Source organism: Euprymna scolopes, chromosome 41, assembly GCF_053919585.1.
Source record: "Euprymna scolopes isolate OS-2025 chromosome 41, ASM5391958v1, whole genome shotgun sequence".
NCBI lineage: Eukaryota > Metazoa > Mollusca > Cephalopoda > Sepiida > Sepiolidae > Euprymna > Euprymna scolopes.
In genome coordinates, this window is record NC_136522.1 from 19,482,015 (window position 1) to 19,506,359 (window position 24,345).

At 35.5% G+C, this 24,345-nt stretch overlaps 1 protein-coding gene across 7 annotated transcripts in view; it reads right to left on the minus strand.

The window, feature by feature from the left end:
• LOC145266389 (kinesin-like protein KIF3B) overlaps positions 1-24,345 on the minus strand; it is a 200,184-nt gene that overhangs the window by 8,235 nt on the left and 167,604 nt on the right. For 4 of the 7 annotated variants that reach the window (XM_080122024.1, XM_080122025.1, XM_080122023.1 and 1 more), the window contains 2 exons: positions 23,470-23,609; positions 20,794-20,847 (listed from right to left, as the gene is read on the minus strand). In XM_080122024.1, the coding sequence (XP_079978150.1) occupies positions 20,794-20,847; positions 23,470-23,609 (194 nt within the window). Of the gene's footprint in view, positions 1-16,241; positions 16,407-20,793; positions 20,848-23,469; positions 23,610-24,345 lie in introns of all 7 variants that reach the window. The other 3 variants (XR_013864711.1, XR_013864712.1, XR_013864710.1) reach the window with 1 other exon arrangement.

The following is a 24,345-nucleotide window of genomic DNA, read 5'->3' on the forward strand; positions in this document are numbered from 1 at the left end:
AGAGAAAAAATGAGAAGGAGAGAGAGAGAGAGAAAAAGTGAGAAGGAGAGAGAGAGAGAGAAAAAGTGAGAAGGAGAGAGAGAGAGAAAAAGTGAGAAGGAGAGAGAAAGAGAGAAAAAGTGAGAAGGAGAGAGAGAGAGAGAAAAAGTGAGAAGGAGAGAGAGAGAGAGAGAAAAAGTGAGAAGGAGAGAGAGAGAAAAAGTGAGAAGTAGAGAGAGAGAGAGAAAAAGTGAGAAGGAGAGAGAGAGAGAGAAAAAGTGAGAAGGAGAGAGAGAGAGAGAGAAAAAGTGAGAAGGAGAGAGAGAGAGAAAAAGTGAGAAGGAGAGAGAGAGAGAGAAAAAGTGAGAAGGAGAGAGAGAGAGAGAAAAAAAGTGAGAAGGAGAGAGAGAGAGAGAAAAAGTGAGAAGGAGAGAGAGAGAGAGAGAGAAAAAGTGAGAAGGAGAGAGAGAGAGAAAAAGTGAGAAGGAGAGAGAGAGAGAAAAAGTGAGAAGGAGAGAGAGAGAGAAAAAGTGAGAAGGAGAGAGAGAAAAAGTGAGAAGGAGAGAGAGAGAAAAAGTGAGAAGGAGAGAGAGAGAGAAAAAGTGAGAAGGAGAGAGAGAGAGAAAAAGTGAGAAGGAGAGAGAGAGAGAAAAAGTGAGAAGGAGAGAGAGAGAGAGAGAAAAAGTGAGAAGGAGAGAGAGAGAGAAAAAGTGAGAAGGAGAGAGAGAGAGAAAAAGTGAGAAGGAGAGAGAGAGAGAAAAAGTGAGAAGGAGAGAGAGAGAGAAAAAGTGAGAAGGAGAGAGAGAGAGAAAAAGTGAGAAGGAGAGAGAGAGAGAGAAAAAGTGAGAAGGAGAGAGAGAGAGACAAAGTGAGAAGGAGAGAGAGAGAGAAAAAGTGAGAAGGAGAGAGAGAGAGAAAAAGTGAGAAGGAGAGAGAGAGAGAAAAAGTGAGAAGGAGAGAGAGAGAAAAAGTGAGAAGGAGAGAGAGAGAGAAAAAGTGAGGAGAGAGAGAGAGAGAAAAAGTGAGAAGGAGAGAGAGAGAGAAAAAGTGAGAAGGAGAGAGAGAGAGAAAAAGTGAGAAGGAGAGAGAGAGAAAAAGTGAGAAGGAGAGAGAGAGAGAAAGTGAGAAGGAGAGAGAGAGAAAAAGTGAGAAGGAGAGAGAGAGAAAAAGTGAGAAGGAGAGAGAGAGAAAAAGTGAGAAGGAGAGAGAGAGAAAAAGTGAGAAGGAGAGAGAGAGAAAAAGTGAGAAGGAGAGAGAGAGAAAAAGTGAGAAGGAGAGAGAGAGAAAAAGTGAGAAGGAGAGAGAAAAAGTGAGAAGGAGAGAGAGAGAAAAAGTGAGAAGGAGAGAGAGAGAAAAAGTGAGAAGGAAGAGAGAAAAAGTGAGAAGGAGAGAGAGAGAAGAAGTGAGAAGGAGAGAGAGAGAAAAAGTTAGAAGGAGAGAGAGAGAAAAAGTGAGAAGGAGAGAGAGAGAAAAGTTAGAAGGAGAGAGAGAGAAAAAGTGAGAAGGAGAGAGAGAGAAAAAGTGAGAAGGAGAGAGAGAGAAAAAGTGAGAAGGAGAGAGAGAGAGAAAAAGTGAGAAGGAGAGAGAGAGAGAAAAAGTGAGAAGGAGAGAGAGAGAGAAAAAGTGAGAAGGAGAGAGAGAGAAAAAGTGAGAAGGAGAGAGAGAGAAAAAGTGAGAAGGAGAGAGAGAGAAAAAGTGAGAAGGAGAGAGAGAGAGAAAAAGTGAGAAGGAGAGAGAGAAAAAAAGTGAGAAGGAGAGAGAGAGAAAAAGTGAGAAGGAGGGAGAGAGAAAAAGTGAGAAGGAGAGAGAGAGTAAAAGTGAGAAGGAGAGAGAGAAAAAAAGTGAGAAGGAGAGAGAGAGAAAAAGTGATAAGGAGAGAGAGAGAAAAAGTGATAAGGAGAGAGAGAGAAAAGTGAGAAGGAGAGAGAGAGCAAAGTGAGAAGGAGAGAGAGAGAGAGAAAAGTGAGGAGAGAGAGAGAGAAAAGTGAGAAGGAGAGAGAGAGAGAGAGAAAAGTGAGAAGGAGAGAGAGAGAGAGAGAGAAAAGTGAGAAGGAGAGAGAGAGAGAGAAAAAGTGAGAAGGAGAGAGAGAGAGAGAGAAAAAGTGAGAAGGAGAGAGAGAGAAAAAGTGAGAAGGAGAGAGAGAGAAAAAGTGAGAAGGAGAGAGAGAGAAAAAGTGAGAAGGAGAGAGAGAGAGAAAAAGTGAGAAGGAGAGAGAGAGAGAAAAAGTGAGAAGGAGAGAGAGAGAGAAAAAGTGAGAAGGAGAGAGAGAGAAAAAGTGAGAAGGAGAGAGAAAAAGTGAGAAGGAGAGAGAAAAAGTGAGAAGGAGAGAGAGGAAAAAGTGAGAAGGAGAGAGAGAGAAAAAAAGTGAGAAGGAGAGAGAGAAAAAAAGTGAGAAGGAGAGAGAGAGAAAAAGTGAAAAGGAGAGAGAGAGAAAAAGTGAAAAGGAGAGAGAGAGAAAAAGTGAAAAGGAGAGAGAGAGAAAAAGTGAAAAGGAGAGAGAGAGAAAAAGTGAAAAGGAGAGAGAGAGAAAAAGTGAAAAGGAGAGAGAGAGAAAAAGTGAAAAGGAGAGAGAGAGAAAAAGTGAAAAGGAGAGAGAGAGAAAAAGTGAGAAGGAGAGAGAGAGAAAAAGTGAGAAGGAGAGAGAGAGAAAAAGTGAGAAGGAGAGAGAGAGAAAAAGTGAGAAGGAGAGAGAGAGAAAAAGTGAGAAGGAGAGAGAGAGAAAAAGTGAGAAGGAGAGAGAGAGAAAAAGTGAGAAGGAGAGAGAGAGAAAAAGTGAGAAGGAGAGAGAGAGAGAAAAGTGAGAAGGAGAGAGAGAGAAAAGTGAGAAGGAGAGAGAGAGAAAAGTGAGAAGGAGAGAGAGAGAGAAAAGTGAGAAGGAGAGAGAGAGAGAAAAGTGAGAAGGAGAGAGAGAGAAAAAGTGAGAAGGAGAGAGAGAGAAAAAGTGAGAAGGAGAGAGAGAGAGAAAAAGTGAGAAGGAGAGAGAGAGAGAGAGAGAAAGCGAGAAAAGTGGGAAAAGAAAAAGATGCACATGCGATAGTGCATGTGTGTATGCGGCAGTATGGATGAAAACAAAACCAAAAAAACAAAAAAAACAAAAAAACAAATAGTGCCAAACGTTATAAAGATGCTGAGGGTCTCACGTGTCAAGGGACAGACTATAATATTCTCTTTATATAATTTGGCCTTTTTCTGTTACAACTGACAATAGACAGCCTATGAAAGGGTGCATGTGTGGTGGTGGCGGGGAGGGGGAGTTTATAGTAATTCATATGCATTTCCTCCTGAGTGGGAATTGCTGAAATGTCCGAGAAATCTAAGACTCAATGTAATGCTGGGGTGAATGGTGATGAACTGATGTTATTTCAATGCGACAACTAAATGTCAACATTCCAAGGTTTTTGAGACAAATTTGATCTTTTTTTAAAATTTTTTGAATTCTTTCAATTCAGAATCATTTGAAGAATTTAAATGATGTGAGGTGCAATAAATAAAATGTTTAACCAAAAACTTGGATCCTATTTCTCTATATTTGCACTCTGCTGTTCATGGACTTTTAATTTGAATAATAGAAACTAGCTGGACGCTCGGTGTTGCCCGGTCGTACAATACGCTTAAACAAGATATTTTAATTTATGCTGCTTGCATATATATTAATATAGAATCAATCCTCTAATTGAATATTATATATTAGAAAGAATAATTTGCCTGGTGGACTAATTCACAAAAAAATAAATAAATAAAATATGATGATAGTGTTGTTCATCACATTCCTTCTGTGTTTGTTTACAATATCATGTCAGCTGATAATTGGGCTTGATGATGCCCTGGAAAAATCACTTGTTTATTAATGTTTAGTTTCGAAATATGCAAATGAAGAAATGACTTGTGGCAATTTTAAATGGTACCTCTTCTTTTATCTTAAACTGAAGTCATTAATAAGAATAAAATAAAATAAAATAGCGAGGTACACCCGGGTTTGAACAGAGGACCATTCGATCTGTAGTCAAATGCTCTACCACTGAGCTATATTGCCAGATGGCAATAAATCTGTTCTCTTTTTTTAAAGAAGAAATGATTTGCTGAAATTTTATTATCTCCCTTGCCAGTGTAAAATATTCGCCTGTAAATATTCTTTTTTTTTTTTTTATCTATAAGAAAGAAAGACTATTGTTAGGATCGGATTTTCGATTTTCTATACTTATTGGATGGATTTCTGTACAAAACATATCTAAGAACACTGCCAGACATATAAATTACCTTTGTTTGAAGTTTGCTAAAGATAGGCTCAGCCGTTCCAGAACAAGAGGAAAGAACTCACACACAGTCCCCATAAACAAAGGAACGTTTGAATACAAATAAGTATTTGTTTAAATAAAACAATATATGCAACAGAACTGTTATAACAAGAAAATCATTACATTTAAAAACAAATATTAGTTAATAAATTAATTTTCAAAACCCATATGCAAATTAACTATGAGTAGTATATATATATATATATATATATATATATATATATATATATATATATATATACATATATAAATAAAGATGGTGCGTTTATTTTGTAAAGTGGAATTAACATGAAATAAGTTATTTGGAGTTTACTGTAAATGTGAGAAACGGGCACAACTCGTGCATTTATTCATTTAGATGCTATCAAACATAATACATTTCGAAACAAAAAAATAAAACAATTTTTCACATCATAAACGCACCAGATATTTTGAAATGTCGATTTCCATGTTTTTCTCCAAATCAATTATCTTGAGAAAATCTTGGAATAAAAACGAAATGTTAATGAATATATAAACAAATTTTTTTTTTTCATGGTTGAATTATTATTTCCATAATCATCATCATCATATATATATATATATATATATATATATATATATATATATATTAGTCTTGAAAGTTTTTTAATTTTGAAAACTATAAAAAAAAAAAAAATTTCGGAAATTAAACATTTTGGAAATTTTTTTTAGTCTTTTGTTGGAAAATTTGTTCATTTAATTTCCTGCAATCACTGAATCAACTTGCTTTCTCAAATTCACAATAGTCCTAAGTTTCCAGGGATCATCAGTTGTTTACCATGAAACATTGTTTTGGGGATTTAAAAACAAAACAGGATATTAACTCATGACTCCCCAGCAATGTTGCTCAAACACCACCTTCCTTAAATAAAAAATGTTGTGCAGCATATTTGAGGTATTGACAATTGTGTATGTCATATTCAGGTGCACTTGCAATAAACAACCGCACATTTGGAGTAAATAGTGATATAATAAAAACTGTTGAGCATTCAGCACTAAAACTTGGTGGACAAGTCAGGCACAAACTAAAGCTTATTTGTACTAAATATGTTTGGATTGCAGAAAGGATTTTATTAACGACTAACAGAGCTACCCTGCATTACCTGGGGTAAAAATGTAAGATCTTTCTATTAAAACTTCTTTCTTTCTTCCCTTCCTCCCTCTTGCTGCCTTTTCCTTCTCTGCTTAGCCCATTCCTATCTCTGGACACACACATGCACAAGCACACAGATAACTCGTTTTTATAGATTCCTCAAGGAATAAGTTGGCATAAGGGAATAAATCCCTTGATAAAAAAAATCAATTATCTCCCTTTAGTTAGGATATAATGTGGCTGGAAAATCTCCACTCCACATGTTATTCATCCGGGGCAATGCTGATCAAGAAAAAAAAACAACATTGTGGGTTTTGTTGGTTTTTTTTTTTTAATTTTTAGTTTGACATGCATACACACAGACAGCTGCCCTTGGTATTATAGAAGATTCGATGGATGGTTGGCATTTTATGGGTTGACAATCATTCCATCTAATTAACCCTTATCCTTAAGTGGCCTTTGGACTTGATAATTGGTGACTCAATAGTGAAAAATACAAGCAAAAACACACACACACAAAATGTAAACAAACCCGACAAGCAGCAAAATCTCACCCCTTCACAGTTGAGATCCGTAGATGTAAGAGAGCCTTCTACTCCAGTAGGTTCTTCCCCAGAACGGCTAGACTTTGGAATTCCCTTCCGGGTTCCTACTTCCCCAACTGTACTGACATGCAGAAGTTCAAGTGTAACGTGAACCGACATCTTGCTGCCCAACTCCCTACCTAGTACCCCTGTAGCCTGTGTTCCTAATAGTATCCCCCTACATCAAAGTGGCAATGTGCTTTGTTTGGGGTGAAAATGTAATTAAAAAAAAAAAAAAAAAAAAAAAAACGCACACAAAAAAAGCAAACAAAAAGTAACTTTGTACGGGGATGAATAAAAATACGATTTCTCCCTAGTCCTTATTTACTTATCTCCCTATGAGGGCAAAGTTAGACACAAGGTTGATTTTAAATGTGGGGAAATCTAACTACAAAAGAAAAAAAAAAAAAAAAAAAAAAAAAAAAAAAAATGGAGGGGAGCACTATGGATTGGGACAATAATAAAAATGGCCTCAATCTAGAAGGATGTTGCTTTCACTGGAAAAGATGAAATGCAGTATTAGAACAGATACCACAATCTGCTCCAAAAGTACAAGTCTATGTGAATGTGTTTGGCTTTCTTACAACATTTTAAAACAAAGAAAAAAAAAACAACTTGTGTCCGTCTTGGTAAATAAATACATTTTGACCACGCCTAGAATATTAGAGAAAAGGGGACCTGGGATATTTACAACATTTATAGTATATTCATCTATTTATGTACAATGTGAGCATGCGCAGTGGGTTAGGGAAATGGAGGAGGAGGAGGAGGAGGAGGAGAAAACGAAGAGCAGGGAGTAAGGGGAGGTGATTTTAAACAGACTGCCTTTAGATTCAACTTTTTTCAGGAAAATAAAAACAAAAATGAAATTCACGTTAGTAACCTTTTCTAAATATATATTCCTACAGCCTAGCACCAAAAATAACAAAAACAAAAATAAAATAAACAAAAAGAAACGAAACAAGCAAAAAACAAAAAAAAAGCAAACAAACAAACAAACAAACAAACAAACAAAAAAAAAAAACAAGGGAAAAAAAGCCCAAACAAACCTCTAAGCTACACAAACATTAAGAAAACAGTCATTCAATATGTCTGCAGTGGCATTTTCCTTTAACATGCATTTATTTATTTATTTATTTATTCTTTTTTATTTTTTTGTCATTTGGCAGAAATTTAATGCACTAGCCAAAGGTGGAGGGGATTGAGGAGAGGTCAAAGCCAAGATATTTTTTTGCAGGAGGTCAGACTCTGTTTACTTGTCGCCCCACAAGGGCTGAGTGAGACACAAAGTTGGTTTTTATGTCGGGGGGGGGGGGAACTTCAACTCCTCTTAAAAGGGGCACTCTGTATGGAGACTAAAATAGAAATTGCCTCGGTCTAGAAGGGTCTCCTATTCACTGACTGAGAACAGAAAAGATGAAGTATAAGAAACAAATACTATTTAGGTTAGTGCAAAAACAATATTGTTTGCTCACATGTTACTTTTATATATGATATTTGAATTCTTTGATATTTTTTGCCATGTTGAAGCACGTTTTTTGCTATCGTATCATATCATGTTATTCATTACCGTTCTCAATCTCTTCATTCATTTTTTTGCAGGCTTTTTGACAGCATGGACAAAATTCAAATCCGCATGATTTTCTTGTTTCCATTCAAACTAGGCCGAAGAAGCTGCCGAGGCAGCTTGTGATATCAATGATGCGTTTAGTCCAGGAACCACTAACGAACGTGTGGCACAACGGTGGTTCAAGAAATTTCGCTATAGTGACGAGAGCCTCGAAGATGAAGGCGGTCGCAGCCGGCTGACTGCGGTTGATAACAAACATTTGACAGCCTTAATTGAAGCTGATCCTCGCAAAACCACATGAGAAGTTGATGTTAAACTTGACGCTGACCACTCAACAGTTGTTCGCCATTTAAAGCAAATAGAGAAATAAAAAAAGTTGGATAAATGAGTGCCGTACGAATTGAACGATAATAAAAAAAATAATATTGTTTTGAGGTGTCTTCTATGCTGCTTCTGCGCAACAAAAACAACTAATTTCTTGAGCGGATTGTGACGTGTGATGAGAAGTGGATCCTCTATGGCAACTGGCAATGTTCGGCACAGTGGTTGGATGCTGGAGAAGCTCCACAACACTTCCCGAAGCCGAAATTGCACCAAAATAAGTTTATGGTGACTGTTTGGTGGTCTGCGGCTGGTCTCATCCATTCCAGTTTCTTGAATCCGGACGAAATGATTACGGTAGAGAAGCACTGCCGACAAATTGACAATATACACCAGATGCTTCAACATATGTGCCCAAGATTGGTCAATATGAACAGACCAATTCTCTTCCATGACAACACTTGCCTACATGCTGCTCAACTGACCCTGCAGAAGCTGAACGAATTGAGCTACGAGACTCTGCCTCATTCGCCATATTTCATTTTGTTTCAGTTAGGTTTCAGAAATCAAGGGACCCTTTTCTAAGGTAAGAGGTGCTGACACTTGACTTCTATATGAGATCCATGGATATCTGAGTGTTCAATAAATATTTTCCTTTCTTTCTCAAACGTTGAGTTAGTTAAGAAATGAAGATTAATTTTGCTTTCTCCAATTGACCATTTAACTATGTTATATCTATCTTTATTGTGGTTTAAAATCAATAAATATTTATTATTTTATTATTACTACAAGCAGTGGAAGATGTTTCTTAAACCAAAATCAAATAAAAAAGATAATTTAAGGAATCGGTTTTAGCATCGGAAAATAGACTCAAATTTTAACGATTCTGATACCCTAAAAAGCTCCAATTTTTCCGATTCCTGATTCTGATTAATCGTCCTAACACTAGTTTTTACAGCAATCTAAAGAAAAACTCCACAATTCAGTGATTTAAAAAGACTCGGAATCATGGAATTTAAAACAGAATCGGTAATTGTATCGGAATTGGGAAAAACTTTGGAATCGTCCCATCACTAGTTCTAATCCAATGATTGTTTTATTTTACTATAACACAAATATTTTTTTTATTGGTTGCAAAACAGGATCAACAATAAAACTTCAAAAGTGAAACAATCATGGCTGCAGTGCATCGGATGGAGAAAGTTGTCAATCTCACTCTACCAGCCTCCATGAGAAAATGTGTCACACAACGACATCTCAACTAGTACGGCCACGTTACCCACCATCAGCCATCTTAAGTGTATCCCACATTGACGTTAACTGCCCAAAGTGACATGGTAAGCCGATTCAGACATGAAGGGGATCAGTTAATAAGCGAAATAGCAACCGACAAATTCAGGAAAAGTTGCAAATCATTTCCAAGATGTCTAGCGCCAATACTGTCGCATACAGATGTGCATATATGTAAATGTAGGCATTACAGGTGTATGTACAGCTGTCAACAAATAACACATAAACAGGCACCAAACATGTCTCTTGCAATGTATGCATAAAGACGTCTGCATGTAAAACTTGGACCGTATATGCAAAACATGCCAAGAAACTCAACCATTTCCATATGACTTGCCTCCATAGATTGTTGAAAATCAAGTGGTAAGAGAAGATACCACACAAAGAGGTTCTAGCCCGGTTAAACATTCCGTCAGTACACATCATGTCATTGGGCTGGTCATATATGCTGCATGCCCGATTCAAGGCTCCCAAAACAGCTTCTTTATGGCGAGCTGCTCAAAGGAAAAAGACCTGCAGGAGGACAGCGGAAACAGTTCAAAGACAATCTGAGGGTTTCCCTTAAACAGTTCAGTTTGTATAGTAGCTCGTGGGAAAAACTAAGACAGATGTTCCTGGGATGCTGCAACTCACAAAGGGGCTACAATTACTAAATCCACATGCAATGAAGAACACAAGAGAAAACATGGTATTAGAAAAGGCAGAGCAGTCAGAACTTCTGCTACAGAATTATCCCACAGGTGTCCAACATATGGGAAATACTTCAGGGCTTGAATCAGTTTAACAAGCCATCTTTGAACCCACAGAACAATTGCATGATCACAGTCTTCTTTGCAAGCAATAGATGAACATCATAATAAAAGACAGCGTCTGCATGTCCTTGTGCAGGTATATAGCTGTGCTTTCAATAATAATGACAAATTTTTTTTTTCTATAAAAACAATTGCACTTTATTTGAGAACTGACATGCTAGCTCGTTTCTTGACTCTTCTTTTTTCCAAAACCATTTGTTTTTATTACGATTGCATAACTTGGAATTGATTGCTTTTTTTGTTTAGCATTTGTGTTTTTGTCTTGCGTCAGAGGTCAGAATCTGGGTTGCTTTTTGTTCCACTTGCTCTTTTTGGGTCATCTGGCATTGTTTGTGAGTTTTGTTACTTCTATTCTCATTTATTTCGGTGTTGACTGACCCCCATTACTTAACAGTATAAAACAAGATGAAGACATTTTTTAGGTACTGTTCTCATTTTAAGTGCTATTTGCACAATGTTTCAGCCGATCTAACTTTCTTCAAGTGTATCTGGCTGAACTCTGGAATCTGAATTGCAAACTGAACCCTTTATCTAATATACAAGGGTAGTATGCTCTCATTCCGTCAGCCAAGACCAGATAGAAGTCTTAAGTAATTCGCATTTATATTCTTTACATTAAAACCAAAGATAGGTTTAAAGCTCCCAAAATTCATACTAGATTGTCCACAAGGACCCGTGGCTTAGTGGATAAAGTACTAGGTAAAATTCAGTCCCAAGTGACACTCTTCTGAAGATTGAAGGCTCAGTCCTCATTGCAGGCAATAGAAAGAATACAATCGTGAATTATTTAAGACTCGACTGACAGAATGAAAACATGCTATCCTTGTGGATTAAATAAAGGATTCCGTTCAAAATTCTGTGCAGATTCTTGAGTTTGACAGAAAGATTCTCCAAGATTGACAAGATACACCTGAAAAAGGTAGGAGGTTACATCGGCAGAAACGTTGTGCGAATAACACTCAATATGAAAACGGTAATCCGAATAATCCAAACTATCAATTTTCATCTCAAAAATTCAGAAACATAACTTCTGGGAGCTACGATTCTTAGTTTCCTCATTTTTCTCAGACAACACTGGGACCTGGGTTTTCCTAGTATCTATATATTAATACGATAGCGTGTGTTATTTTTCTGTGTCACGCTTATCTTCGGGTCGTTTAATTGTTAAGTACTTCCATTCTTGTCATAAATAATTTTACCAAGAATTCTTCATAAGTTTTGGTTTTAGTTTCGATTATAGCTGATGGCACTTAAGTCATCTATTTTTTTAATAAATAATTTTACTAAGAATTCTTCATAATTTTGGTTTCGGTTATAGCTGATGGCACTCCGATAACCTATTTTTAAAAAATAATTTTATCAAGAATTCTTCATGAGTCTTGGTTTTGCTTTCGATTTTAGCTGATGGAACCTTAGTAATCTATTTTTTTTACAAATAATTTCATCAAGAATTCTTTGTAAGTTTTGGTTTTGGTTACAGCTGAAGAAACTAAGGTTTGGATTTGGTTTCGATTCAAGCTGATGAACCCAAGTCATATAGATATATTTTTTATTTTTGAAATTGCAACTTTATAATATATAAAAATTGATAGAACATTAACTCTATAATAATATATATGAAATCTGCAAGAATTAAAATATCATATTTAAGCGTACTTTAAGTCCGGGCTTTGCAGGGTGTTCGTGCTAGTTTAGGTAAATACTTTTGCAGTTTTAACAAAAAAGCTACAATAATATCAGAGGGCCTCTATTTACACTGAACATCTACAGAATGCCAACATCAATATATTACATATGAATGAGTCCCCTGTGGAATTTCCACAGGTCCTGCTAGTAAAATATTATTCTATCATGTTGATGTAAGCTTGTTCAATAGTCTTATTACCCTACTAAAAGTTTAACAAGAATAGAAGAAACAAGTAACGCAGCAATACAAAACACATTTTCTCGAGTCAGTCGATTTGCTTTTTTTTTTTTTTTTTTTTTTTTTTTACACACACAGAGGTCCCCACTTATCAAGGCCCGGAAGCCACTCAGGGATAAGGGTTATTGCAAGTACATTACGTTAGTGTGGAGATTTGATGAAGTGTTTACTTAAGGGGGCGGTTCATTAGGAATTTGTTTACGTTGGACTTGAAGACATCCAAGTTGTAGTCAGGTGGGAAGCAGGCAGAAGGAACAGAGTTCCACAGGCGTGCAGTTCTAAGAAAGAAGCTTTGTTCATGGAATCCACGTTTTGATTTAGGCACAGATAAAGAGTGGGGGAAATTTTTCACAGTGGATTCCACTAGACAGGTGTTTTTCGTGAAAGATTGGCGAGGGGGGGGGACCATAGATTGGAGTTCAGACGAGCACCTGCCATGGGAATAACGATAAAACAAGGATAGGCTCACAACGTCTCTTCTGTAGGAGAGAGGTTGCAAGGTAGAGAAAAGGGCATCCCCCACTAAGCCACGAAGTCTATTTTGTACTCTGTCAAGGCAGGATAAGCTGTTTTTAGCAGCTCCTGCCCAGATATGGCAGCAGTATTCCATCCTTGGACATACTTGCATCAGTAGTAAGATATCTTCTGGAGCGGTAGAAGGATCCCACCATCTTTCCAGCGACCTTGGCAACAGACTTGATGTACGTGTTTCATTTCAGATCAGGAGTAAAGGACAAACCCAGAAGCTTGCCAAAACACGGGGCTTCTCCTAGACGAGTGCCATCCATTTCAATTGATGCCAGATGGGGATCAGAGCGTTGATGATGTAAAGATAGAACAATAAAAGAATAACCAAAACAATACACATATGCTGTTGCTACATCTGGGGAGGTGCCACCCAGAGATCTCTTTTTAATTTTGTTAAAGGCATATGGAGTATGACAACAAAAACATTATGAACAATACAACAGTCAAGATGAAGAAAACAGTCTGTAACATGTAAATTATATATATATATATAATCTGTGGACAGTCTGACCACCCTTGCTTGCATCTTGTCTATCAAAAACATTGTTGTCATGGAAACCAGCTTGCATGTAATAAAATTCACACTCCTTTCCACAATCCAACCATATTGAGTACAAATAAACGTCAGTCTTTGCTTAACTTGTAGACAGTTTAAATCATGAAACTATGTTTTGTTATCGGTTTCAATTCTAGCTGATGGCTTTCAGATCATTTTTTTCCTTTTGAAATCATGACTATATATTAGATACAATATAATATGGAATAATTGACTCTATAATAATACGCAACATGCGTAAATTAAAATTTCATATTTAAGCGTATATTATGACTGGGCAATGCCAGGCGCTCCTACTAGTATATATATATATATATACTGAGGTTCGAATCCTAGAACTGTCAAGCTACACTGATGAGCAGTAGTACCGTGAAATAATAAATAATATTTGCTTATGTCCGAAAAATATGGTTTATTTTTCTAAGGAAAAATATTTTCCAGATCTCCATGGTTGGAAACGCTAATAACCATATTCAATAATCGTTAAAAAATTGACATATATATATATATATATATATATATATATATAATAGGACAACGAGTATGAAATGAAAAAACTATATATTGTTAGATATAGAATGGATCATTTATTGAATAATGGAATACAGGCAAAATTTGGGGGATAGAAGAGACTCTTTATGCCAGGGCATTTCGAAGCCTATTGCTTCTCATCAGAAGAGTAGAGAAGATGCTAGGAAGCATGGGGGAGATGCGGCGTCTAGCGTAAGGTTCATTAGGGACAAAAAAGATTAAGAAGAATTATAGAATGTTGGGGGAAGCTTTATTGAATTCTTAATAAATAAGGAAAAGCTTATTATATATAGTATGATATATAAGAATATTGATAGAATTCAGATGAAAAATCCTGATAGATATTACTTGAAGTAATACTTTCAAAGTGATCCTAGCCAAAAAGGAAAAGCTCAATATTTAAGAATAGAGCAATATATAAGTTTGGTGGTTAAATTTTAAATTCTGAAAAAACAACATATAGACACATATTCGAATTAAGAATTTATTGTTTGACAAAAGGAATATATAGAAGGGGTTATGTTAATTTTCTTAATCCATGGATTTTCAATAATGGCTCACATCATCAGAGGAAATGAAATGCGGTTAGCAAAATGTCCAGCTATGAATGGACACTTATTTTGCTTTTCAGCACAATTATTGAAAATAGTTTTTTGAGTGGTTGTTGATAATTATATGGAAAAAATTATATGAAAAGAGAAGTTGATACAACCTGGGCAGTCCATTATCGGAATGAGTACAATGTCCTTCGGGGTTATAAATCCAGGTGGGCAGAAAATAGGTCCAGGGGAGAAGGTGATATTCCCATATAGCAAAAGCGTATTGCTCATTATTGATTTTTCGAAAGGTATACGGGGCAGCCGTATTCATCGGTGCGTTGAGTGTGTGTTGGTTGATGTAGTCCAAAAGCTTTCTCGGTGTTGACAAAGTGTATCAGATGTTGGGTGGATATACCATTCCACTGTAATTATCCCCATGAGTAATAGAATTTGAGCATTGAATTATGTATGCAATCGACCTCGAAATCAATAGTATGGATAGAAAAATAGCAAAATAATCCGAGAGATGATATTCAGAACAGTGCGTTGGACGATTAGCTTCTGGTGTGAGTCCCGGTAGAAAGATAGTTCACTTTCTTGTTGATAGTGGGTGAGGGAAGCCTTTTAGATGAGGGAAAGAGGAGAGTGGGATGAAGTAGAGAGGGTAAAGAGAGAGGAGGGAGGGTTAAAATTGGACGAGCATACAGGTGCTTAATGGAATTTTTTCAGGTGGGGAGGATTTGTATTTTAGTATTCTTTAAAAGGGTTGACCTCTTGATTTTAAGTTCAAATGAGAAATGGATATTCTTGTGATTTTCAATGGGAGTGTGCGTGATATGGGGTGGGTGTGCTGTTTTTGCTGTGCGGATGGGTGTTTAGGCATAACACTTATGTAGATGCTTATTTGCTGTATGTATACGATGGTATGCATATGCGGGTGTGACTTGCATGCTTGCACATCATTATAGCGACCACTCAAAAAACTATTTTCAATAATTGTGCTGGAAAGCAAAATAAGTGTCCTTTCACAGCTGAACATTTTGCTAACTGCATTTCATTTCCTCTGATGATATGAGCCATTTTTGAAAATCCATGGATTAAGGAAATAAACATAACCCCTTCTATATATTCCTTTTGTCGAACAATAAATTCTTAATTCGAATATATGTGTCTATATGTTGTTTTTTCAGAATTTAAAATTTAACCTCCAAACTTATATATATATATGTTACTAACAGAAAGATTGGACGTTGCTCAAGATTGAATGAAGATTATTACTACATAGTCTTTCACTATGCTCATAACGTAATATTATTTACTGTTTCTAATACACTCTTCCTCCCATTGCACCGTGTAATATAGTCGGAAGAAGATGAAATGTAGGCAAATTCTCTAAATTATGGTCTCATACATATGCTTTAAATTTCATAAAAATCAGATATATGTATTTCAAGTTTTTAGAGGCCTCCGTCTGGATGGGTCTTTTAGAGGTGGGGGCACATAGAGAATAATTTTGGAAAATTTGGGAAACTAGTGGAGCCTATCAATATCGTGCGAATAACATAGTACAACAATACCTAATGAAAATTGGCTAATCAGAATAAAAGTTTGATTTATCAGCTATTTCGGTCCAACTTTTAAAATTTCACAAGATTATTTTATGTGTTAGATTGAAATTATTTCATCTGTTGCGTTTACTTTCTGCCAAACCTAAAATGAATTCATTATAATATCCAAGAGGATGTGGAATGTTTTTCCTCTTGTATAAACTACAGTAGAAGCATGGATGCTTTAAATTGCAGAAAGATTGACCAGTCAAGGAAAACTTGGAAGCAAGTTTGACAAAACCGCATGGTGGAATTTCAAACATGGGAACAAGTGACGTATTTAATGTTGCTTGTTCAAGGAACAGAAGAACGTAACAAATTTCATTTTACATTTATTTTTAATCAAAAAAATAACATGCACAGGTGTTTGTACCGTCAGAGCACATTTTTGTACGTACAAAAAAAAAAAAATGAGAAGGTTAAGAAAAGTTGACGGAACAAAAGAAGATCAATAGAAAATATGCATTCAAAATTGAAAAAAAAAAAAAAAATTAATATTAGTTTGGAAAACGCAAAACTCATTCTGTTGAGGGAATTAAAAGATGATGCCGATTAGGTGGAAAAAAAATGGTTTCACTGCACAAAGTTACCTGATTTTCTTTTTGATTTTGGTTCGACGCTTTTTAAAAAATGGTTTGACTTTTTTTTTTTTATTGTATTATTATAGCCACCATTTTGCTTTTTGGATTTAGATGGCAAATACAATAAAGAAAAACGACGCAATAATAACCAACGTCATAAACACCTTTGGCGTACTGAAACAGAAATGGGGTAGAAACAGATAATAGATTGATCAATGCAGGTATTTTATATATTAGAGTAGCTGTTTCTTTAAAAGATGACGAAGAGAAATATATTATTTTTGAAAAAAAAAAAAAAAAAGAAACAAACATTGCTAAAAAATTTCTTTTTTTTTTTAATCATTAAACTTTTTATATCACAATAAAATGTTCTTTAAACAATGAACTATTTATATCAAGCCCATCAAAAGTAGCCTTACTATAATGGTTGTGTACTTTACATCAAGCGACCACAAACAATTCTCAGTTTTTATATAATGATAAAATGTGTCAATCTGCGTTTATATGACTACAACTAGAGTTTAGATCTAATTAGTATTGTATCTAACAAATATTTTATTCTAACTAGCCAATTTTTATTTATTATCACCATTATTATTGCATCATGTTCTATAAAATAATACTTCGCTTTAGTTTCTTTTTAAAAATACTTATTACGGCTCTGAAGATTGGTAAGATGGAAACAATAATACTTCATGTTTTTTTCTCATGTGTTGATCGATTTATAATAAAATTAAAAAAATTTTTTTTTTTCCCAATATTTAATGCAAGTTTGTCTTTAAACATGTGCAAAACTGCATTTGTATGTGTTCAATACACAGACACTGCTAGTTTTTAACAAATTTCAACAGTGACCATACTGTCAATCATGTAGTCTTAGTCACTGATTTTTTTTTTTTTTTTCTTTTTTTTTTTTTTACTCATGTTCACCCCTTACAAAGCATATCGCCACTTGGACGTAAGGGGCTACTATTTGAGGCCATGTCTAGGAAAGATTAACAAGATATTTATGTTACATTTAAACTTCTGCATATCAGTACAGCCAGGGAAGCAGGCAGCAGAAAGGGAATTCCAAAGTCTAGCTGTTTGAGGGAAGAAATTATTAGAATAGAAAGCTTTCCGACATTTAGGGACATCAACAGTGAGATCTTATTGCTAAGTGGGTTTGTCAGGGATGTGTACTTCGAGGGGGTACAAGTAAAACGAGTTCATCAGAACACATTCCATTAAAATATTTGTAAAACAGGCACAGTGATGCAACATTGCGGTGATGGGACAGGGGCTGGAGCTTAGTTGATAAAGTGGGGTCGATGCTGAAACAAAAGAATTTTGTTTCCAAACAAAATCACAATTCAAGTTTAAACCTAAATACCATTGTATCTGATAAATTGATACTTTATTTTGCTTAGCTAATTTATTATTTATATTAATTTATTTATTGCAGACTAATATTCTCATCTTTCTTAGTTGTTGTTTTCACAAGGCTTCGGCCAACTATTCCTCTGGCCTTCGTCAGGTGGTAACCGCGACGGATAGGAACTCCAAATCTCCTAACTTCATTCTCAGCAATTACTGCCATCCGTAGTTGTTGTCATCTCACCACGTTTTTGGCCAAGTAAGCCTTTGGCTGGCTTTTGGGTATGTTTAAAACCACTATCTTCAGACAACTCTCACCTGGAACCATAGAGATTCAACATCTCTATCCACTGCGCCACGGGCCCCAAAGGGCGATCAAGGTTGGACTTTTTGGTCTTATAAATCTATGTTTATTTATAATCTGATCTTCCATGGTCGGGTCCGTACCAAATGGTACATATATTATTTTAATTGGAATATTAAAATTATTATTATTATTATTATTGTACCATGTTCTTTGAAATGAAATATATATAACTACTTCGCTTTAGTTTCTTTTTAAAAATACTCATTCCACCATGAAAATTGGTAAAATGGAAACAATAATATTAAATCATACTTTTCTATTTTGCTTCTTTTTTATAATTGTTTAATCGATTTATAGTGTATTCTGTTTTTCCATTAAATAAAGAAAACATTTATTTTTCCAATATTTAATACTTTTTTATAAACGTGTGAATCTACGTTTGCATGCATTCATTTCACGCACAGTGATTGTCTGCTCATTGTTTTGATCCAAATTCAGCACTTGATTCTGACACTGGTCAAAGTGTTGATTGAAACATAGTCTACAGTGCCCCCTGTTATATCAAAGAACCTGCTGATAATTTTATATGCCTGGCCTTTCTGCTTGTGCAATGATAATGGCTTGAATTACAGTTTAAAATGAAAAAGTCTAGTTTCATGCTTCAATTGTTCTCTAAACAGAAACATTCATTTCAAATGCACCCCTATCATATCAAAGAATCTACTGTTAATTTTATATGCTGAGCTTTTCTGCTTGTGTGGTAATAAAACTTCTCAAATGCACTTGTAATGTTAGATTGTATTAGGTGTTAATTTTGATCAAAATTGCCTGCTCTTTCTTTCATTGGATGTTTTCGATTATCAATATTTAACAAAAACGTTACAATACAAAACATATCTAAGAACACTGCCAGGCACAAAGTACTTTCATGTAAAATTTAGTAAAAATCAGCCCAGCCGTTTTTAGATCCATAGGGAACAAACTCACACACAAATTTCTTTTATATGATAGATAGATAGATAGATAGATCGCTAGATAAGCATTTCTGTCGGGATGTGGCTGAAAGAACAAGAACAATCTGCCATCTTGAACTAAATAAATGGTTCAGTTCGAGATTCAGTGAGAATTCAAAAGTTTGACAAAAAAAAAAAAAAAAAAATGCATCTGGGAAAGGTCAAAGGTTACACCGGCAAAAACATTTAAAAAAAATTAAATCAAGACGAGAAAAAAAAAAAGTAATGGCTTCATTTTTTTTTTCAAAATGTTTTGGTTGGTGTAACTTTTGACCTTCTTTGGGTGCAATTTATTTTTAATTTGGGAATCATTTTATCAAACTTTTGAATCCTTACTGAATCTTAAACAGATTATACAGATGAGAAAAAAAGTAATAGAAATAATTCAAATTATCGAGCCTCATCTTAAAAATTTTGGAACAGATAAAAGTAATAGTTTTTCTATTTTGTCATAATTTATGTCAAGCATTATTTTTTATAATTAGTCCAAATAAAGTCCAGCATAAATTTGCAATTGCAACGATTATATAATTATATAAACAAGTGAAAAGGTCGGTGTGTTGTTTTTGTTTTACGGCATATCAACCCTTTTCGGGTCATTTAATGCTGAATTCAAAGATTTTGAAGAAAATTTTTTTTAATAGAATATATTTGTTGTTTTCACGTCAGTTTCTATCTAACCCATAGTTGGGACCCTAACAGGTGCTACCACTCCGGGTCAGAGTGGACCTGGGAGCAATGGTAATTAAAGGGTGGCTCCACACTCCCCAAAGCTCTAAAGTTGGGGCCTCACCACTGGATATAGTTTAAGGTCATATCCAGGACCCCCATTGAGCAACTTTTACCCTCTACAGGGGGGCAGTCGGCGTATTCTAATGCCCCACCGACAGGGCCAAACAAGTGAAAACAATTTATGCAGTAATAATCTATGATATAAAGAACATGTGTATTATTTATTCTATTTATTCTTTATATATGTTTTGAACGCACAAATTAAGAAGCTTCATCTCAAAGAATTAAAAAAGAAACATTTGGTAAGAATCCAACAATGGAAGACCAGGTAAGAACACAAAATTGAATTTAAAAGACCATAAAATCCAACCTTGATTGCCTTTTAGGGCCCATGGCACAGCGGATAGAGGCGTTGAGTCTCTACGGTTCCGGGTGAGCATTGCCTGGAGATAGTGGTTTCAATATTATCCAAAATAGGTCAGAAGATTAGTTGGCTGAAACATGGTGAGACAACAACTATGAAAGCCAGTAATTACTGGGGATAAGTTATCACCTGAAGAAGGCCAGAGGATGAGTTGGCTGAAACATGGTGAAGCAACAACAACTATATGAGGATAACAACCACAAAAAAAAAAAAAAAAAAAAAAATGAAAGCAGTTATGCGTATGTTTGTATGTCCTGTAAAAGTACCCCCCCCCCCCCAAAAAAACCCCGGTAAAAAAAATACCCACAAAGTTTATATTTTCTTGATATGGATGAATATCTAAAATTAAAAAAAAAAAAAAAAAAAAAAAAAAAAAAATTATTCTTCGATCCTATTTTCCAGTCAGATTATGTATTAAAGGGAAGTAACTGATTTGTTTTTATCAAGGAATTAATTCCCTTATGTTGATACATTCCTTGAGGAATCTATAAAAATGAATAGTCTGTGTGCATGCCCAGAGATAGTAATAGGCTGGTTGAAAAAGAAAGAGAGGGGATGAGGAGAGTGTTGGAGAAGAGAGAGAAGATGGAGAGAGAAATGAAGAACTAGATAGAGAGAAGTTTTAATAAAAATATGTTACACTTTTGCTTTGGGCAATGCTGAATAACCCTGCTAGTAAATATATATTAAAAAAAAAAAATGTTTTTCAATAAAAATGATTAAACTTACCTTTCTTTTGGTAATTTATCTTTTTTCTTTGCTTTCAACTTGTTCAAAGCAGGGCTTAAAGATAAAAGAAATAATTAAAATTAGCCGGAGTGGCAAAACAAGGATTTTTATTAACTTAGCTGCATACAAACTGATAACTAAAATACAAAAGGTCCTGGTTTTACAATATTAACAGTTGAAAAAAAGGGGAGGGGTTGATATGCCATGGAGACAAATGTTGAAATTCAGACCAGTGGAAAAGAAAGGAAAGAAAAGGGCAGAAAGAGAAAGGGAAGAAAAGGGATTGAAACTGTTAATTGCTTATAGAAATCATAAAAACCCTGGACTGATAGCAGAATATCGTATTTCTTCCCCAAGTGGCCTTGTTGCTTATTCGGATCGATTAAATAAAAAGGATGAGAAATATTGATTAGTAATAAATTTGGTTTTTGAGGATTTTGGGAATGGAATTTGGCCATAAATTGACTTTCCCAAATTCGGTAGTAAAATCAATTTTCAAGGATCTGTGACAGTCAAATAACGGCTCTTGTTTAGGCAAGGTGGTCTTGTTACAAAAGCTGTGTTCAGATAACCCGTGACTGATATTGATACAAGAATAAAACAATAGCGGATCGTTATTCAGACATCAATTATTGACAGAATGGGATACCGATTGACTGACCGATCGGCACTAAGCAAATTCTTAAACAAGTAAAGGTGAATTGTTTATCAAGGAAGCTGAAAGAACCACCCACATATGCATTGCAGTGATGATTAATTAAAATAGCTGCTGATAAAAAATTAAATGATGAATTATGATTTTGAGGACCAGCCCAAAAGGAGAGTGTGATACTATAAAGTGGCCCTGGGGTGGATTTGAGCCACTAAGTGCTAAGGGATGGGGGAATAGACAAAGGAAGAGGAAATAGCTTAGAATAAACAAAGAAATCGGAAATATCCTACAATCAACAATAGATAGGAAATAGCTTAGAATAAACAAAGAAATCAGAAATATCCTACAATCAACAATAGATAGGAAATAGCTTAGAATAAACAAAGAAATCGGAAATATCCTACAATCAACAATAGATAGGAAATAGCAAACAATAACAATAGAACCTAAACAGGGAAGGGCAGCTTCCGGTAGCCAGGGTGGGGTGGGTGACCTGAGAGACCAAGACAGAGGAGACAGGCAGTTGAGATCTAGATGCGCTAGACGACGGATGGGAGTTGATAACGACTACAGTTGAACAGTTATAGAGTTGACTGTGAAATAGAGTCGTAGACAATTTTAGAGTTGACTGTGAAACAGAGATAGACGAATGTAACATCAATAGGACGGGGAGAAGACACACACACACTCACAAGTCCAACAGTCAATTTATATGTGAACATTGGCGTTTGTGCTTTTCCTTTCTTTGTTCATATTTGTACTTTTGTGAAACCACGCGTGTGTCCCCACTGACAGTCGCCAGCGAGAAAATAACGATCCGGCCATGAACGAAAAATCCACGGTACACGACGTTGGGAGTTGGCGATCTGACGAGGGACCCACACTTGGGGTTACAAGAGGAGAAACCTATTAAAGGTCCATTGGCCACTCATAGTCTGATAATTGTTAAACATTTTGCACATTCATGCTATGGTTTTGGTTTTGATTCTAGCTGATGGCACCTAAATACTTTTTTTTTTACTTTTGAAATCATGACTTTATAATAATATGTACGAAATTTGGACAAATTAAAATATCATATTTAAGCGTATTTTACGAGCTTGTCATAAGAAAGAAATCAAGACTGCAAATTAAAATTTACAAGGAAATTTATTGTTCAACAGAATACTCCAAAAACAATTTTCAAGAAATCCTTATTCTGTTGGACGATAGATAGATTTCCTTGTAAATTTTAATTAACAGTCTTAATTTCTTTTCCTTTATATATACTAGCGGGGATACCCGGTGTTGCTCGGGTGTTTAGAGGTTTGCGTGTTGTTTCGATTTGTGTTGTTTCGATTCGTTGAAGTCATTGGAGTTTTTACATAAATACAGCATCAACAAGTGTATATATTTTGTTTTTAAGAATACACCAACACACCGACATTTTTTAAAATTATTTTTTATTACTTGACTAAAGTTTATTTTATACACGGCACAGTCATCTTGAGACACCGGTTCTTGCCAAATCATTGAAGTTAAGCAACAATGAGCCTAGCCAGTACAAGATGGGTGACCATTTGGGAAGGCGAAGCGCTGTATGTACCGTGAGGTAAAATACCAGGTTGAGAAACTGACGCAGGGGGTAGATTGGACTCTCTTAAGCCGTGGTAGGCACCCCATCTAGTGATGGCGTTATGATAAAAAAATACTCTTGATAGCCCTAGCAAAGCATCAAGTAATCAGCTACCAACAAGATTTGAATTACACTACAAACTACAAATTACACTACAAATTCGCGTAATGAGTTCAATCTCGGCTACGGTCGTGCTCGATTGGGGATGGATTATTTTTTTAACTAATCTGTTCATACAAAATTTTTAAACATGACTATATTTAACATTATTTCCGACCAGCAATGTGTCTCCAGCTGGACAATGTCGGGAGAATACTGCTAGTTTTCAATATTCCTTGTGTATAATAGCAGCCTCCTCCTCCTCCTCCTCAATGCAACAAAATAAAGCAATTATAAAGAGTTTACTCACCTTTCTATGATGTCAATGTCTTGCTCCATCTTTAGGGCGGCATCAAGAGCTGCCTGCACTCGGGGTGCCACTATGGGGCCCTCGTAATCAGAAGTCGTACGGGTTGGCATGTCTAGTTGCAACTGAAGTATATTCTCACCCTGGAAATTAAAAAAGAAAAAAAAAAAATATTTCCATCATTTTTGCAATATGATAAAATAAACAGGGTTGTACGTTCCCCTGTCGAGGTTCTGAAATTTGAACTTCTCAAAAAAAAAAAAAAAATAACAAAAAAAAGATAATCTAAACATACAAATTGCCTTTTTTGTATGAGCACTTTTTACTGTGATAGTACACACATGAAACTCTAGTTTCCTTCAAAGTAATCTCCTCCGGCTGCAATGCACTTGTACCATTCCAACAACTTCTGGAAGGCCCCATAGAAGTCCTCCTGTGTGAGCATGTCAATGACCCTCATCACAACCTCTTTAATCTCCTTAGTTGTCTCATTATGACAACCTCTAAGGTTTTCCTTGAGCTTAAGGAATAACCAAAAGTCACAGGGAGCAAGGTCTGGACTACAAGGAGGGTGAGGAACTGCCAGTCTTTTGGCAGTTAAAGGTTCAATCTTCACTAGAGGTGATACTCAGAATAAAATACAAATTTTATAAACTTTTATCCGATCATGGCTGATGGAAGGAGAATAATCTACCCTTAATTAAATAAAGAATTCAACTCAAAATTCCACACAAATTTCAGACTTCAACAAAAAGTTTCCAAAATTTGTAAAGATGTATACAAAGAAGGTTGAAGGTTATATCAGCCAAAACGTGAAAATATGAACCAAAATGAGGATAATAATGGGAGTTCTCTGTTGACTGAGGTACAGTCTTATGC